At 34.9% G+C, this 17,215-nt stretch overlaps 1 protein-coding gene across 10 annotated transcripts in view; it reads left to right on the top strand.

Moving 5' to 3' along the window:
• The window catches only part of HFM1 (helicase for meiosis 1), a 169,840-nt gene that overhangs the window by 145,422 nt on the left and 7,203 nt on the right, over nt 1–17,215 (top strand). For 9 of the 10 annotated variants that reach the window (XM_045036179.1, XM_045036180.1, XM_045036177.1 and 6 more), the window contains 6 exons: nt 717–796; nt 1,775–1,875; nt 8,078–8,323; nt 9,701–9,791; nt 16,432–16,543; nt 16,636–16,790. In XM_045036179.1, the coding sequence (XP_044892114.1) occupies nt 717–796; nt 1,775–1,875; nt 8,078–8,323; nt 9,701–9,791; nt 16,432–16,543; nt 16,636–16,790 (785 nt within the window). Of the gene's footprint in view, nt 1–716; nt 797–1,774; nt 1,876–5,561; nt 5,585–8,077; nt 8,324–9,700; nt 9,792–16,431; nt 16,544–16,635; nt 16,791–17,215 lie in introns of those variants that run through there. The other variant, XM_045036181.1, reaches the window with a different exon arrangement.

The raw sequence follows: 17,215 nt of genomic DNA, 5'->3' as shown, positions 1-17,215 counted from the left end.
AATTCACTCCTGATGCAATGTAGAGAATGGATTAGAGGATGATAGAAAAGGAACATAAAGACTCATTAGATAGGTTTTGCAGTAATCTAGGCAAGATTGGCCTACTCTAATGTAATGGCAGTAGCAGTGGAGAGTAGTGTCTAGGTTTAAAATATTTCTCAGAGATAGAATCAATTACCCTGGTACTTAATTGCTTATGAGGGGTGACGTAGAAGGATCAAGATGATGACCAGCTTTCTGGGTTGAGCAGCTAGGAACAAAGTGAGGCTTCACTAGGGTAGGAATTCCAAAGGAAAAACAAGTTTAGAGAAGTAGATATACATTAATTTCAATCTGGTAAATACTGAATTTAGAAACCTGCAAGATGTCTAGGTAAAGATGTTCCACAGACAGTTGAATATAACAGAAAACCAGGAGAAGGAGCTGAGTAGAAATACATATTTGAAAGTCATTCACATGTAGGTGATAATTGAAGCCAGGGAAGTAAGTGAGGTGTTTGAAAATGTGTAGAGGGAGAAGAGAAGGCCTAGTAAAGAACCATGAAGAAATACCTACGTTTAAGAAGTGCCTGAGAAGGAGATTTGATTTGAAAACTAGCCTGAATTTCTCATAGTTCATTGATTTTGGGACTTTATGTACTGGCAGGAATTTTGCTGTTTGGCTTGTTAAAAAGTGTTGCTATGAAATTGATAGTTGAATTTTTTTTTCATTAATAGATGCAAATGAATAAATCTCAAAGTGTGGATCTTAAAGAATTTGGTTTTACTCCAAAACCTTCTCTTTCCAGCATATCAAGGTATAAATATAATGTTAATATCCAAGGTAGAATAGTCCTCATAAATTCTTTGCTTCTCCAAATAATCATGTGTTCAGAGAAAGGTGAACACTGGCAAAATTCAAATTACAGTAATCACGTAGTTCCATAATGAAGTAATGGCATCATAAGAGTTTGGTTATCTAAATTTATTTAGAACTCTGTAGTTATAGAATATTTTAACATTCATTGAATCATCTCTTTCGTGGGAAACTACCCATCCTATATGTCATGCCCTCAGGCTTTTTCTGCCTTCTAAACTTAACAGGAGACAAAAGTATATTTTAGAAAGAGAAATCATGTTGCTGTACAAAGTCTAATCTTTTCCATTTAGGGGCCCACTCTATATTAATAACACTTCAGATTTATAAAATAATTTATAATTTAAAAATTGCACATTGTGCATTATCTCTTTGACCTTAACAACAACCTAGCTCATAAAATGAGGTATTTCTATCCCATCTTATAGATAAAATAACCGAAACTCATATTCCTGGTTTTAAGGAGAAGACCCTAGATGATAACTCAGCATTCTTTTCCTATATCATGATGCTAGAAGGCAATCGTATATGTCATTTCCCTTCCAGATAAGGGTATTCTGTATTCAGGGATGACATTTAATATACTTAACAAACAGTACAGAACAGCCACTGACCAATCAGAACAGATGCCAACACTACTTCAAGATATCCTAGCTTTTGTTATCTAATTGAAAGTAGCATTAGCAATAGATTTTTAAGGCTATACACAGATAGCAGATATCTACATATTTGGGACATGTAAAGATGACTAAGTATCTTGCTTCCATTAAACACCTATTTTTTTTTTACCCTTTACTACCCAGGCTAATGCAGTCTATCATAAAAGTGTTGATTTTAATTTTAATTGTTGATCTAATTTTGATTTAAGTGTTGATTTAATTTTAATATTTAATATTTTTATGGCTTTATCTTTATAAAGGTCAGAGTGTTTAAATATACCTGAGTTGTCTATAATGGAACAGAGGGATCAGCATGAAATCTGTGCAAAAGTTCAAGAACCATCTGAATATCAAGACAAAGGTAAATTACCATTGATACTGCCTTGAAAGAGAAAATTATTTATTATTACTTCAGAATGACAATGTTATTGAAAAACCAGCATCTGAAATTACTATGATTAACTTGGCAACATTTTTCTCTTGGGTTATTGGACCAGTTTCAAATTCTTAGGTCTGTTATTTCAGATGGTCTTGCTATATTTGTCACAGATTTTTTAAAAAATCTCTGCCCTACATAGCATTGACTATTTTTATTTAAAGATAATATGAGGAAAAGCTGAGAAAATAAGGGATCTCAAGATGCACAAAGTGTTAAAATGCTGAACTATTACTTTTATATGTCTTTAGAATTATTTAAAATAATTTTATGTTTATAAAATTAGTCCAGTTTTACAAAATATCTGTGTGACCTTGGGAAAATTATTTAACCCCTTTAGGTCTTAGTCTTATCTTTTAAATTAGGGGATTAAATTAGGTGTCCTTTAATATCTCTCCAGTTTCTAAACCTATGATTCTTACAACTTCCATGATAATAAGAGAATGTAACCTAGTTTGTGGAATATAGCTTGTATGTAGTCTAGATTTGCTTTTCATCTGTGTCAGTCATTAAATTCTTTTTCAACATTGGGATTGGTTTATCAATACTCTGGATCCTGATATTAATAGCATCCTTTGTCTGGGTCATGCCATTAATAGCCAGTCTGTTAAAATGTGTGAGAAATAATCCTAGCTATAGAGTTGTTTGTTTGAGTTGCTGTATATAGAAATGATAAACTTGGGGTTTCCCACAAATAATTTCATGTGTGTGACCTTAGCATCTGTTGACACTCTTTCTTTCATGCTGTCACTTAATGCTTCCTCTGGCCATAATTTAAGATCTTAAGTAGGCAAGGGCTGGTGTACCAATCACCTCTTATGACATGGCAGTCATTAGGCCCAAATAAGAACAAGAAAAGTCCCCTAATCTCACTTAGAGTATCAGAGCATTTATCCAACTTCCTCAAAGCCTGAATATCATTACAACAGGGAGAGAAGGTATGAGATTGTCAACTCTTATTTTTATATCCCTTCAACCTATAGCCCTCTAACTTATTCCTTGTTCTGCTGCGCTGTTCCCTGCACTTCTGCTTACTTTAATTATCCCTCTTTACTTACGTATCCCTCTGTTTACTTTCATGCTGTCTTTACATAGTTTCCCTACTTTGATTTCTTTCCCACCCCCATTCCAAATCCAGTTTATATTATGATATTAAAGTCTCATTAGACATCATTGATAATTGTATCCCTGTTTTACTGAATGGGCCACTTTTTTTTTTTTTTAATAGAAGAAGCTGTGTAGTATAGTACTTAAATTCACAGGATCTATAATAATCTGTCTAGTGGTGCCTAACTGAATCAGTTGGTAGAGTATGCGAGTCTTGATCTCAGGGTTTTGAGTTCGAGACCCACATTGGGCTTAGAAATTACTAAAAAATACATGCTTAGAATAATCTGTCTAGGTTCAAATTCTAGGTCTGCCATTTATTAGTTGTGTCACATTTCATAATATATCCAACCACTTTATCTCAATTCCCTCATCTGCTTATGTTTTAGGGATTTTACAATTAAATGAGATAATGTACACAAAGCTCTTAGCATAGTATCTAGTAGTTATTAATAGTAATTGAGTATATTCATTATTCCTTTCACATATTAGTTTTGCATGGCAAAACATACTTTATATGTATTCAAATATTGCTCTTGAGAATGTTTTAAGAAAAACATGCCAATTTTTGTCATCCTAATTCCAATTTCAAGAAGAGAAAAAGAAAAATGTCAGAAACTATATGAGAAAGCATGTTGAATCATAAAATTTAAATTGTAAGGGACCTTTGTGTAATTTTTCATTTTATAGTGAAAGAAACCAAGACTCTGAGAGATTAAATTACTTGCCTAAAATCACATATCTAATTAATGGCAGGACCAGAAATAGATTCTATATCTCTTGATTCCCAGTCCAATGCCATTTCTATAAAATGAAATTGACTTTTAGTTGTCAGTGGAGAATTGAAAATTGAATCTATATGAACTCTTTCAACTTTCCACTGTACAACTATATATTTCTCTATTTCTGCATCCATCCTTAACTCTGTCTTAAAAGAAGAATTATCTTTTATTCTATTCAAGGCTTATCTCTCCAGCTGTAGTTTTAATCTTTCCAATTCTGCCTCCCCTTAGGGAGGGCCTTAGGAGACCAGTATCCATTTCCTCTTTCCCATATTGTCCATCTCTCTTCCTTATTTCTTTCTCTTCAACATATAAATATGCTCATGTCTCTTCCTTCTTCAGCTCCCTGTTCTCATCTAGCTACTCCTGACCGTTTGGGTGGTAAGTGGCGGAAATGCTACTCAAAGTGACTTAATCACAAAAAAAGAAGACCACTCATGTAAACTTGTAAATCCAGACATGCATCTGGCTTTAATCTTGCTAGATCCAGGCACTATGATTTTAGTCATGCTTCTAGTTTTCTCTCAATCTTTTAGATATGCCTGTTACTACTTGGCTTTATTTTTTTCAATAGTCTTTCTCACATGACAGGTCACCCCTAACTCACATCTTCCCAGTTTAACAGACTTGGTAGAAAAACAGTCTTCCCCTTTTACCTTTGGTAAACCAGAGTTCATTCTAACTGGCCTCAGCTGAGTCTTGTATTTCTCTCTTGATCAATTCCTACAGCCTGGGGATTGGGTCATATGTTCCCCCGCTGTTTCCCTAGGGACCAGGGTACCATGAAAGACATCCTCACCAGGATCACATGGAATGGGTGGAGGCAGTTTCCCCAAAGGATGAAAAAGATACACCTATTAAAAGAAGTGAAAAGGGGCACGTGGATGGCTCAGTTGGTTAAGCATCCAACTCTTGATTTTGGCTCAGGTCATGATCTCACAGCTTGTGAGTTTGAGTCCCATGTCAGGCTCTATGCTTACAGCCTGCACGGAGCCTAGTTGGGATTCTCTCTTTTCCTCTCTCTCTCTGCCCCTTCTTGCATCTCTCTCAAAATAAGTAAACTTAAAAAAAAATTTTTTTAAGGGAAAGCATGTCAGGCAGACCAAAAAAACAGAATCACTAGAGTCTTTATATACTTTAATGTCTTGCTTTCCACATCAAAACAAAAATTCTTCAAAAGGCAATTTATACTCACTGTGCTCATTTCCTTACCTCCTAGTCACTTTTCATTCACTAAAATTTGGATTCTCCATCACTCCTTTGAAACTGGTTTCATTTAGACCATTTAGTGATCTTCTAAGTTCTGAATTCAGTGAACTCTTTTCAATTTTTATTTTCTTTGACCTTTGTATTTGACACATTTGGTCTTTCCTTCCTTTTGGAAATCTCTCCTTTGGTTTTAATTAAGCCATTCTGCTTCTCCTTCTACTTCTTGAATTGCTTGGGCTTTTCTTCCTTTTGATATTAGAAAAGTTTCTTTCTTGCTTCTTTATTCTTCTTGCTTTGTAAACTTTTCTTATTCACTGCCACTCAAGTCCATGTCTACAATTACTAACTATATTTAGATGATTTCTACATCTGCATCTGTATCTTTCTGTCTAGCCCCTGACCCATCTATACAATCACCTTCCTGGGTATATCCACCTAAAAGTTAACATATCAGCCTCTGAACTCTTTCTGTCTTCTCTGTATCTCACACTGCTCCTTTTCTTTTCTCCTTAGGTTGGTGAGTGAATTCTCTTCTTTTCTAAGCTGCTAAAGGCAGAAAAAGAGTCATCCCAAGTGTCTTACCTTACATGCAAGTAATCGCCATGTCCTATCTATTTTGTCTCCTAAACATCTCTCATATCTGTTCTTCTTCTCTCTCCCTTCTGCTGATACTCTAGCTTAGACATTCAATGTCTTTCCCATTGTAATATGTCTTACTTTTCTCTTTGCTTTCAGTCTCATTATCATTCCATCTGTAACTATTCTGAATGATCTAACAGGCATCTCCCATCACGTAAACCTCTTGCTAAAATATCTTCAGTAGTTATCCATTGCCTATATGGAAAAAAAAATTAATTCCTTAACATTGAAGTTAAGCATCAACATAATTTGGCACTTAAATGCTTGTGCGGTCTCAATGAGCCCTTTTCTTCTACCTTGTGCTCTAGAAATCCTGAAAACATAGTTTACCAAACATTCTCTGGTCTCCCATACTGCTGTGTCTTTCACATGTTGCTCTCCCCTCACAGAGTATCTTGCCTTCCCCTCTTGCCCATTTCTGCAGGCACCACTCTATCAAGCTCAAATTCCAACATTAACTTCTAAGCATTTTACCCTCTTAGAGGTGTCCCCTCTGACTTCGTTATAGGTTTAAGTCCTGTTTCCTTTGCATTCTCATTGCACTTTGTGCCTACTTCTATTTTTAGTATGTATTATATTGTGTATGTATATCAATGAACAGAAGTAGAAAAATGTGAACTGGAGTTGTAGAACAGTTGAGAGATAATGTAAGATTTGGCTAGGTGAAGAAAAGTGTAGAGGATATTTAAAAGTGAAGGAAACTCAGTGCACTGGAGCAAACTTGTGCTGGCTTGTGAGAGATGATTATTCTTGGGAATCGTTCAGCCATTATTAAAAGTTTAATTATATAAAATTTCAATTAAATAAGTTATACTAAAAACAAAGACTGTATTCAGAACTAATATTCTACCATATATTACTGTTTTCTGTGTTCTTGAGATTATTTACCTCTATATTTGTATCTGTATGGTGGAAATACTATATTATGGGGTGCTACTATGCATTTCTTCTCAACTTTACTTTTAGAGATATTACATTGGAAGCTTGAAATTAATCATAATGGGAGTATTTATACCATAGAAATCAGCAAACACTACAAATTAGGACTTGATTTATTGTTTTGTTTAGATTTATGAAAGTGATGGATAAAATGTTAATAGCGCAGATTAGAGGCACCTAGGTGGCTCAGTTGGTTGAATGTCCACCTTTGGCTCAGCTCCTGATCTCATGGTACGTGAGTGTGAGCTCCACATTGGGCTCATTGCTGTCAGCGCAGAGCCCGCTTTGGATCCTCTGTCCCCCACCCCCCCCCCCGCCCCTTTTCCACTCATGCTCTCTCAAAAATAAATAAACATGAAAAAAAATCATGCAGATTAAATTTAATAAATAGTATGTTGTGTACATAGCTATTACATTGAGAATACCATGAAAAATTGAAGGAATATTGTAGTATTTGAAAACCATTGTCTAATTTAGCGAAGAAGTTGCCTAAGTCAGTGAATGAATGAGTAAAGTCCCAACCTCTGTCTTTGTTATTTTACTTTCATCTTAGTTGCTAAAGTCAACAAGAATGTTAAATAGCATTTTTGTGAGAACTGTATTCATTTGTTAATTGTAATGATAGGTTGGTTATAGATGTAAGAATTTGGCAAAACAATGAAAACATTCAGTGAAAATCAGATATATGGAATTTATAATTATGCATGTTATATATTTTATTATTATTTGTAAATCATGTGCTACATATCTTTTACCTATAATAAATACATATAATAAACACATGTATGTATATAAATGCATACATGTTTTGAGAAGCAATTTATTAAACATTTATTAGCACAATTACTTTGGAAAACTGCAAGAGTAAAGGCATTTATTCCCTACAACAATCTTATGAAAAAGGTACTTTTATAATTCCCATTTTGCAGAGGAGAAATTAGGCTCAGAGACTTTAAATTACTTGTCTAAGATTATACAATGAGAGAAGTGGAATTTTTCACCCAGGTAGTGTGGTTCTAAGCCCAGGCTATAAATAATAGATAACACTGAGGATTTTTTAGCAGGAGAAAATTAAGATCTATTTTGGGTAAATATATCTCATAACAATATTCAAAATTCACCTGTAGGGAAAAGAGCTGGGGGGAGGAATACCATTTTAGAAATTATTCATTTTTAGAGTATGGCTATTCTCATCTAGAAATTAATAGGGAAAATTAATTCTGTCTGAAAGAATCTATTGAAAATTCAATTTAGTGCAACTATCAATATATGTACTACAGTAAATAGAATTGATTGAAAACAATATTCAACAATATTGCTTGACCCAATACTTTTGAAAACTACTGTTCAAACCTCAGTTTAGTAGTTGAAAGATGTGTTTGATATATCAATAGAAACTGATGTTAATGGTTTAAAAAGTACCTATACTCTTTTATACGTGCACATGACAGATTTTTCTAGATGGAACTCTTCTACAACTTCAAATGAGAAAGCCCCTCAAACAGTACTGTTCAACAGACATCTTAATGCATCTGGAAACCAGAATTTGACAGATGAGGATAAAAGTAATTCTCCATTCTCAGAAGTTCCAAATGTGAACTTTGAATTGGGAGATGAAGTTTGGGATGATTTTGATGATGAGAACTTAATAGAAGTTACTGATTTTTCAGCCGGTACTGAGAAGACAAATACATCAGGTAAAATTGTATCTTAGCATGAAATAATTTCGTGAGAAATTCTTTGAATATTTTTCAGTTCAGTTTCTGGGACTCATTTTCTTTGTCTTTTTTATGCGCTTGCTTAACTAGCTTTGGTTTGTTAAGATTATGATTTTTAGCGAAACTGAAAAAGTAACCCTTCCATAAATTGCATTTCCTCCTCTAAGGACAGAGGTCAAGGTTATTCCATGATAATGATGCAGCACATGAGCTTTTTCTATTCTGTTGCTCCCCTATATTGTTAAAAACGCTATTCAAATTCAGATTATTTATTGAATTTTCCCTTATAAAACACACTATCCAGCTCTCAATTCTGTGATCACACGTAATCTGCTAATGTTTGTGAAGGACAAAAAATACTCCATTTTTAAAAGTATTCATCTGTTAGCCAGGAAAATGAAAGACACCTTTTATTTCTAGCAGACATAACTGATTTTTTTTCAGGTATAAGTAAACAAAATTAGGAAAAAATTAATTTCTTCTGTATTGGATATTGTATTTAAATCATTTACAACCCCAAAATAATGGGACTGAATTTTCTGAATTACTGGCAGATTCACTCTATCTCACTAAAACAGAAAATGAAAATCTTGGTAAGTATATGAGAAGACAGCAAAATGGAGATACTGATGGCTGACAGAAGGAAATCAGTCCTTCAGAACTATAGTTGCCTCTTAATGTATCCCACCCCAGTGCTCTTTAAAAAAAAAAATCTTCTTAAGGGAAGCAATTAGAAGTCAAAATATTATTGTTTTAGGGCTCTAAGAATTGCCTAAAGAGCTATTATTCCTTCCAGAAGGAATAGGATTTCACCACGTTCACAAAATAGGTCAGGAGAATATATGATGTGGAGTTAGTAGGCACAATTTCCTGTATTGCTGTACAACTACTAGTCCCTACCTCAAAATTAATAGTCATGTGTATTGCAATTTAAGAGGCAATTTGTACTGATTCTTTGAGGTAGCTTAATCCTGTGAGGGCATAGCTTTGACACTGGAAAAATCAGTCTCAATAAATGTCATGTATATAGCACTTTAAATGAACTTAGCTACATGCAGACCATTGAAAATATAGAATGAAATTCAAACTGATCATTTACATGAGTTAAGTAAGTAAGTAAAAGTGGTTTGGGACCTTTTAGTATAGTGACTAATAAGCTAACCCGTGTGTTTATAGTTTTACTCCCTTAGCTTTGCTCCCTTATTTCTCTATGCAAATTAAATGTGATTAGTGAGAAGTATTCATTCCTTCTTTAATCAGATCATATCTGTTGGAGACAGCCCTTGTAGAACTTCTGAAAAGATCCATTCTTCTGTTTCCTGACATTTTACTTCAAAATGTTATCTCTTTACATAGGATTTAGAAACACTTTGAGTTCAAGTATCCAGGGAAGTAAGCTATCCCTTCAAGAGTCAAAGAGCAAATTCCAAGGAGAAATGTCAAAAAGGCAAGTTTTGGAATTTTGGTTTGAAATACTTTACAAGTGTATATCCTCCTGACATATAATTGGAGAATGGGGATCAAATCATTAGATGTCAGAGAAGCTATAAGGTATTAACTAACCTGAACCTTCTTACTCTTAGAGCTGTGTTTCTCAAAGATCTATTGACAGACCAACTACTTCAAAAGTATTGAAATATATTAAAAGTGCACATTCCTAAAAAAACAAAACAAAACAAAAAAAACACATTCCTGGGCCCCACACTAGACTTACTATATCATGATCTCTAGGGCCGGTGCGCAGGAATTTTCACTTCTCAAAAGACTTGAAAACTAAATAGTAGGAATTTGACAGGTAGAAAAGAGGAAGATAAGGCATTCCAGATAGAAGAAGCATGTGTGAAGGGATACGGCTTGAAAAGGCATCTCATGCTCAAGGGTCAATAAAGTGTTGTCTGTATGGTCACAGCATTGAGGCTGAGAGTGCTGAGGTCTGATTGTAAAGAGCCTCAAATGCCATATTTAGATAACTTTACCATATCCAGTAGGTCAGGGCTCACAAACTGAAACCACCTTCAAGATGTAGTGGGCCAAGGCCAACCACAGAGTGTCCCATCTAAAAGGCACAACTGTAGAGATATCACAATTACAGATTTCAAGGTATACTACAAAGCTGGGGCACCTGGCTGGCTCAGTCTGTAGAGCATACAACTCTTGATCTTGGGTTTGTAAGTTTGAGCCCCACATTGGGTGTAGAGCTTACTTAAAACTAAAATCTTAAATGGGGCACCTGGGTGGCTCAGTTGGTTAAGCATCCGACTTTGGCTTGGGTCATGATCTCACACTCTGTGAGTTTGAGCCCCGCGTTGGGCTCTGTGCTGACAGCTCAGAGCCTGGAGCCTGCTTCATGTTCTGTGTTTCTCTCTCTCTCTGCCCCTCCCCCACTCATGCTCGCTCGCTCTCTCTCTCTCTCTCTCTCTCTCAAAAATAAATACACATTAAAAAATTTTAAATAATAAAATCTTAAAAAAAGATACACTACAAAAAATATTAATCAAAATGGTATGGTACTGGCAAAAAAATAGACACAACCACTTTTTATACCATATACAAAATAAACTCAAAATGGATTAAAGCCCTAAGTATAAGACTTGAAACCATAAAACTCCTAAAAAAAATACACAGGCAATAATCTCTTTGACATCAATTTTAGCAATATATTTATGGATATATTTCCTCAGGCAAGGGAAACAAAAACAAAAATAAACTATTGGGACTAGGCCAAAATAAAAAGCTTTTGCACAGCAAAGGAAACCATGAGCAAAACAAAAAGGCAACCTACTAAATGGGAGAAGATATTTGCAAATAATATATCCAATAAGGGGCTAATATCCAAAATATATAAACACTTTTACAACTCACACCAAAAAACCAATTTAATTTAAAAAATGGGCAGAGGGCCTGAATAGACATTTTTCCAAAGAAGACATACAGATGGCTGACAGACGCATGGAAAGATGCTCAACATCACTAATTATCAGGAAAATGCAAATCAAAACCATGCGATATTACTTCACACCAGTTAGAATGGGTGATATCAAAAAGACAAGAAATAGTGAGTGAGGAGGTAGAGAAAAGGGAACTCTTGTGCACTGTTGGTGGGAATATAAATTGGTGCAACTACTGTGGAAAACAGTATGGAGATTCCTCAAAAATTAGAAATACAACTATAGTAATACAACTGCTGAGTATTTACCCAGAGAAAAAAACACTAATTCAAAAAGAAAATGCACCCCTGTGTTTTTGCAGCAGCATTTACAATAGCCAACATATGGAAGCAGCCCAAGTTGTGGGTATCGATGAATGGCTAAAGAAGATATGAGATATTTATATATTTGTATCTATAATATTACTCGTCCATAAAGAAGAATGAAATCTTTCCATTTACAACAACATAGATGGACCAAGAGGGTGTTATGCTAAATGAAATAAGTCAGATCATGTGATTTCACTTAGATGTGAAATCTACAAAAACAAAGCAAATGAACAAACAAACACAAAAACAAGAATCTTAAATACAGAGAACAAACTGATGGTTGTGTGGTGGTGGATGACAAAATAGATAAAGGGGATTAAGATGTACAAGATTTCTACTGGTAAAATAAATAAGTCACAGAGATGAAAAGTACAGCACAGGGAATATAGTCAATAATATTCTATGGCACAAAAACAGACACATAGACCAATGGAATAGAATAGAAACCCCAGAACTAGACCCACAAACGTATGGCCAACTCATCTTTGACAAAGCAGGAAAGAACATCCAATGGAAAAAAGACAGCCTCTTTAACAAATGGTGCTGGGAGAACTGGACAGCAACATGCAGAAGGTTGAAACTAGACCACTTTCTCACACCATTCACAAAAATAAACTCAAAATGGATAAAGGACCTAAATGTGAGACAGGAAACCATCAAAACCTTAGAGGAGAAAGCAGGAAAAGACCTCTCTGACCTCAGCCGTAGCAATCTCTTACTCGACACATCCCCAAAGGCAAGGGAATTAAAAGCAAAAGTGAATTACTGGGACCTTATGAAGATAAAAAGCTTCTGCACAGCAAAGGAAACAACCAACAAAACTAAAAGGCAACCAACGGAATGGGAAAAGATATTCGCAAATGACATATCGGACAAAGGGCTAGTATCCAAAATCTATAAAGAGCTCACCAAACTCCACACCCGAAAAACAAATAACCCAGTGAAGAAATGGGCAGAAAACATGAATAGACACTTCTCTAAAGAAGACATCCGGATGGCCAACAGGCACATGAAAAGATGTTCAGCGTCGCTCCTCATCAGGGAAATACAAATCAAAACCACACTCAGGTATCACCTCACGCCAGTCAGAGTGGCCAAAATGAACAAATCAGGAGACTACAGATGCTGGAGAGGATGTGGAGAAACGGGAACCCTCTTGCACTGTTGGTGGGAATGCAAATTGGTGCAGCCGCTCTGGAAAGCAGTGTGGAGGTTCCTCAGAAAATTAAAAATAGACCTACCCTATGACCCAGCAATAGCACTGCTAGGAATTTATCCAAGGGATACAGGAGTACTGATGCATAGAGCCACTTGTACCCCAATGTTCATAGCAGCACTCTCAACAATAGCCAAATTATGGAAAGAGCCTAAATGTCCATCCACTGATGAATGGATAAAGAAATTGTGGTTTATATACACAATGGAATATTACGTGGCAATGAGAAAAAATGAAATATGGCCTTTTGTAGCAACGTGGATGGAACTGGAGAGTGTGATGCTAAGTGAAATAAGCCATACAGAGAAAGACAGATACCATATGGTTTCACTCTTATGTGGACCCTGAGAAATTAACAGGAACCCATGGGGGAGGGGAAGGAAAAAAAAAACAGGTTAGAGTGGGAGAGAGCCAAAGCATAAGAGACTCTTAAAAACTGAGAACAAACTGAGGGTTGATGGGGGGTGGGAGGGAGGAGAGGGTGGGTGATGGGTATTGAGGAGGGCACCTTTTGGGATGAGCACTGGGTGTTGTATGGAAACCAATTTGTCAATAAATTTCATAAAAAAAAAAATAAAAAAAATAAAATGGATATATATATACTATGGCAAAAAAAAAATATTCTAATGACATTGTATGGTGACAGATGGTAATACACTTACTGTGGCGAGCACTGAGTAATGTATAAAATTGATGAATCAGTAAGTTATATGCCTGAATTTAATATAACATTGTATGTCAATTATATTTCAATAATAAAAAGTAAAATAAGTAAATAAATAAATAAATAAATAAAAGGAGCAACCACTACTCAGGTCCAGCCAGTTGTTGCTGTGCAAGTAAGTATCTAGTGTTGTCAAATATTCTGATTTTCAAAAAAAGCTAGGTATCTAAAATTCGGTGTGACATCTCCTGACTTAAATTTTGAAAACTAATTTTTAAAAATGTGATATAATCTATAACAACCCCCACTCCAGGTATAGTCTAGTTTTTAGTCTCCATAGTAAGCAGTAGGAAGCCTTCCAAGATACTTATGCACAGGATAAACAATTTGATGAGACAAAATTATTTGTAGATGAGATATAGGTATATGATATAATATATATAGAGAGAGAGATTGAATTGTAGAAGGTGGGACCATGAGAAGCATGGTGGCCAGCACAAAAGACAGGTTATGGTAAGGCCTAAACTAGAGCAGAGGTGATGGGAACTGAGAAGTAGATTTTTGAAACATTTCATAGATAGCACATACTACAGTAGTTGAGGAAGAGGGAAAAAATACATGGCAAGTGAGTACACAAAGATGTTAATCTGAGAATATAAGACACACAGACATTTGTAAAAGTAAATAGTAATTTTAAAAATGTTCAATTTTGGGGAACCTGGCTGACTCAGTCAGTCAGTAGAGCATGAGACTTGTGATCTTAGAGTTGTGAGTTCAAGTCCCACATTGGGTGTGGAGCCTACTTTAAAAAATTGTAAAAAGAAAAAAAAGAAACTTCAACTTGAAGTATTTTTGCAGAAATGCGAAGTGCATCTGGATAGTGGACTTGGCTAGAAGTCAAGGAGAGTAATTATAACCACAGCCAAAACTTTCCCCAAAAGAAATACTGACAACTTTTTATTCAGGGTCTAATTTACTTAAGGATTATTTATTTCTCCTAGTTTAAAAAAAATATGAAATTTGTGGTGTCTCTTGGTATTTTTGCTCTTATTTAGTCATTTTACTTATCAACATCATAGAATCATAGATTTCAGAGAATTCCAGAGCTGAAGTGTGCTTAATTTAAGCATCATTTAGTTTCTCCACTGCAAGATACTTGAATCACCATCCAACGTCATTGCCATAGATATTCATGACATCTCTACTAAAACAGCTCTAGTGACTAGGAGCTCATTCACTTCAACATGCCTGATCCATGTTTGGATCTCTCAGACCTTTCAATAGCTTTTAAGAATATTTGTCTAAAATTTGTCTTCTTACTATTTCCATTCATTGGTTCTAACTCTGAGTCATACAAAATAAATGGATTAGAAGCATCAAAGTAGAACAAAGCTGTGGGTGTAGAGAAGCAAAAAATAGGTAGAAAGTAGGAAGATAACAAAGCACATAGACAGTTTGGTGAGCCATACTTTTAGAAGCTATAAATAATTTGGGGAGAGTTTAAAAGTGATGAACAGAAAATAAGTGGATTTAAAAGGGAATCCTTATCAAGTAGCCTCTAAAGAAAAAATTGTGCCATAAGTTGGAATTAGAAAGAAGGCCTGTGGGACCTGAGGATTTGGGGTGGGAAGGAATCATGCTTTTCCTTTTGTACCCTTTTTGACTATTTTAATTCCTTGCTTTTGATCAAAAACAAAAAGATTCAATCCTATCAATACATGTACTTCTCTACTACCGGTATCCACTGCTTATTACTCTTTTTTTTTTCTTTATATGAAATTTATTGTCAAATTGGTTTCCATACAACACCTGGTGCTCATCCCAACAGGTGCCCTCCTCAGTACCCCTCACCCACCATCCCCTCCCTCCCATCCCCCATCAACCCTCAGTTCTCAGTTTTTAAGAGTCTCTTATGTTTTGGCTCCCTCCCTCTCTTTTTTTTTTTTTTCTTTTTTTTTTTGGTGGGAATGCAAACTGGTGTTTATTACTCTTTACATGGCTATCATATTTTAGCCTTTGAGTGTCATCTTAAATTGTCACCTCCTCAGACATGCATTCATGACTACCTTTTTAAAGTGGGCTTATGTCTTCACACTTTTTCTTGTAATATTAATTAATTTCCTTCATATAACTTCAGGATCTATAATTATGTGTATTTATTGTTTACTCATTGTCTGCTCCTCTACTAGATGATAACTCCCTCAGGATTTGTTTACCTCTTCATACCTAGCTCCTAGTACAATATCTAGCATATGGTAGTGAATAATAAATGTTTTTTAATGAATAGATTTAATACAGAAGATTGAAGGTGAATCCTAGTGTAGTTTTAGATTGGAAGAGAAATAAAGGTGTCTATCTACAGTGAGACCAGAGCAGGGAAAGGAGATTAAAAGTTGAGCCAAGTGAGATTTAGAAAAGATTTACAGACTGCTAGGTAATAGAAAATTAAGCATGAGACCCAATTTTAAGGAAAATTACTGAATGATTACTTCTGTAGCCTTTTAAAAATAGTATTTTTATCTAATTTGAAATATATATAGATTGGGGGACACCTAGATGGCTCAGTCAGTTAAACGTCCAACTCTTGATTTCTGCTCAGGTCATGATTTCACAGTCGTGAGATCAAGCCTTCCGTCCAGCCCTGCCCTGAGCATGGAACCTGCTTAAGATTCTCTCTCTCCCTCTCCCTCTGCCCCTCCCCTGCTTGTGCTCACACTCTTCCTCTTTCTCAAAAAAAAAAGTAAAAAATATATATATAAAGTGGTATTTTGTCTAAAGGAAAGGAGATAACACCAGATTTTCCATGAGTCTAAGAAACAGAGCATCTTTTTTTTTTTGTAATAAATATGACAGACTATAATCATCTTCCCCAAAGAATCACTATTGATCTAATTAAGATGGTTTGTTTCTCTTATTCCCATATTTTAAAAATAATTAATTTTGATTTTTAGTGTTGTTTCATCACATGAGAAGCCAGATATTTATTTATCAGATTCTCCTGTGTTCAAGTTTGATGCATCCTCCATGACAAAATTGCCTCCACAAGCTGGAAATGCAGATATTGTAAGAAGCACTTCATTGTTTTTCTTTTAAATTCTGCCTGAAGAGTTAAACTTTCAGTGATTGCCTTTTTTTCTGTTTTCCTCAAAATATAGGTCTGTTTACAAGAAAGAAAACAGCAGAGTCTGTCACCAGAGATTGAAAAGCTGTGCTTTACTCACTCTAAAAAAATACCAAATTCTTCACATTTTATTGAGAAAGTGGATTTCTTTATTAGCAACAATGAATGTAAAAAGGAAATTGATTTCAGGTAAGAATTCTTTAAAGTCTTTCAAGACTATACCAATAAAAACTTTCTGTGAAGAAATTCAGCATTCCTTTTTCCTTGATTTATTTTAAAGATAACCTAAACATTTTATTTACTTAAAGACATTGAAAAGTTATACCCCTGGTGACCTAAACCCTTAAGACAATTCATAATTTTAAGTATGTCAGTTTTTGAGAATATATGTTTGATACTTTTAATGAAAATATATTTTGTTGCTAAACTTTTTTTTTAAGGATTTGAACACAACATGTTGATAATGTAAAGTGTAAAGTTACTAAAATCCAAATGAGATTTGCTAGTTTTTCAAAAGTTCAAGTTGTATTTTAGCCATGGAGCTTTTTCACAATTGTACAGGTTCGGTGAAAAGGCATATTAAGTCAAATTAGTGCCCCCATGACTGGTCACTT

Source organism: Felis catus, chromosome C1 (genome assembly GCF_018350175.1).
Source record: "Felis catus isolate Fca126 chromosome C1, F.catus_Fca126_mat1.0, whole genome shotgun sequence".
Classification (NCBI taxonomy): domain Eukaryota; kingdom Metazoa; phylum Chordata; class Mammalia; order Carnivora; family Felidae; genus Felis; species Felis catus.
Note: the sequence above shows the minus strand (reverse complement) of the source record. Positions and strands in the feature narration are given on the sequence as shown.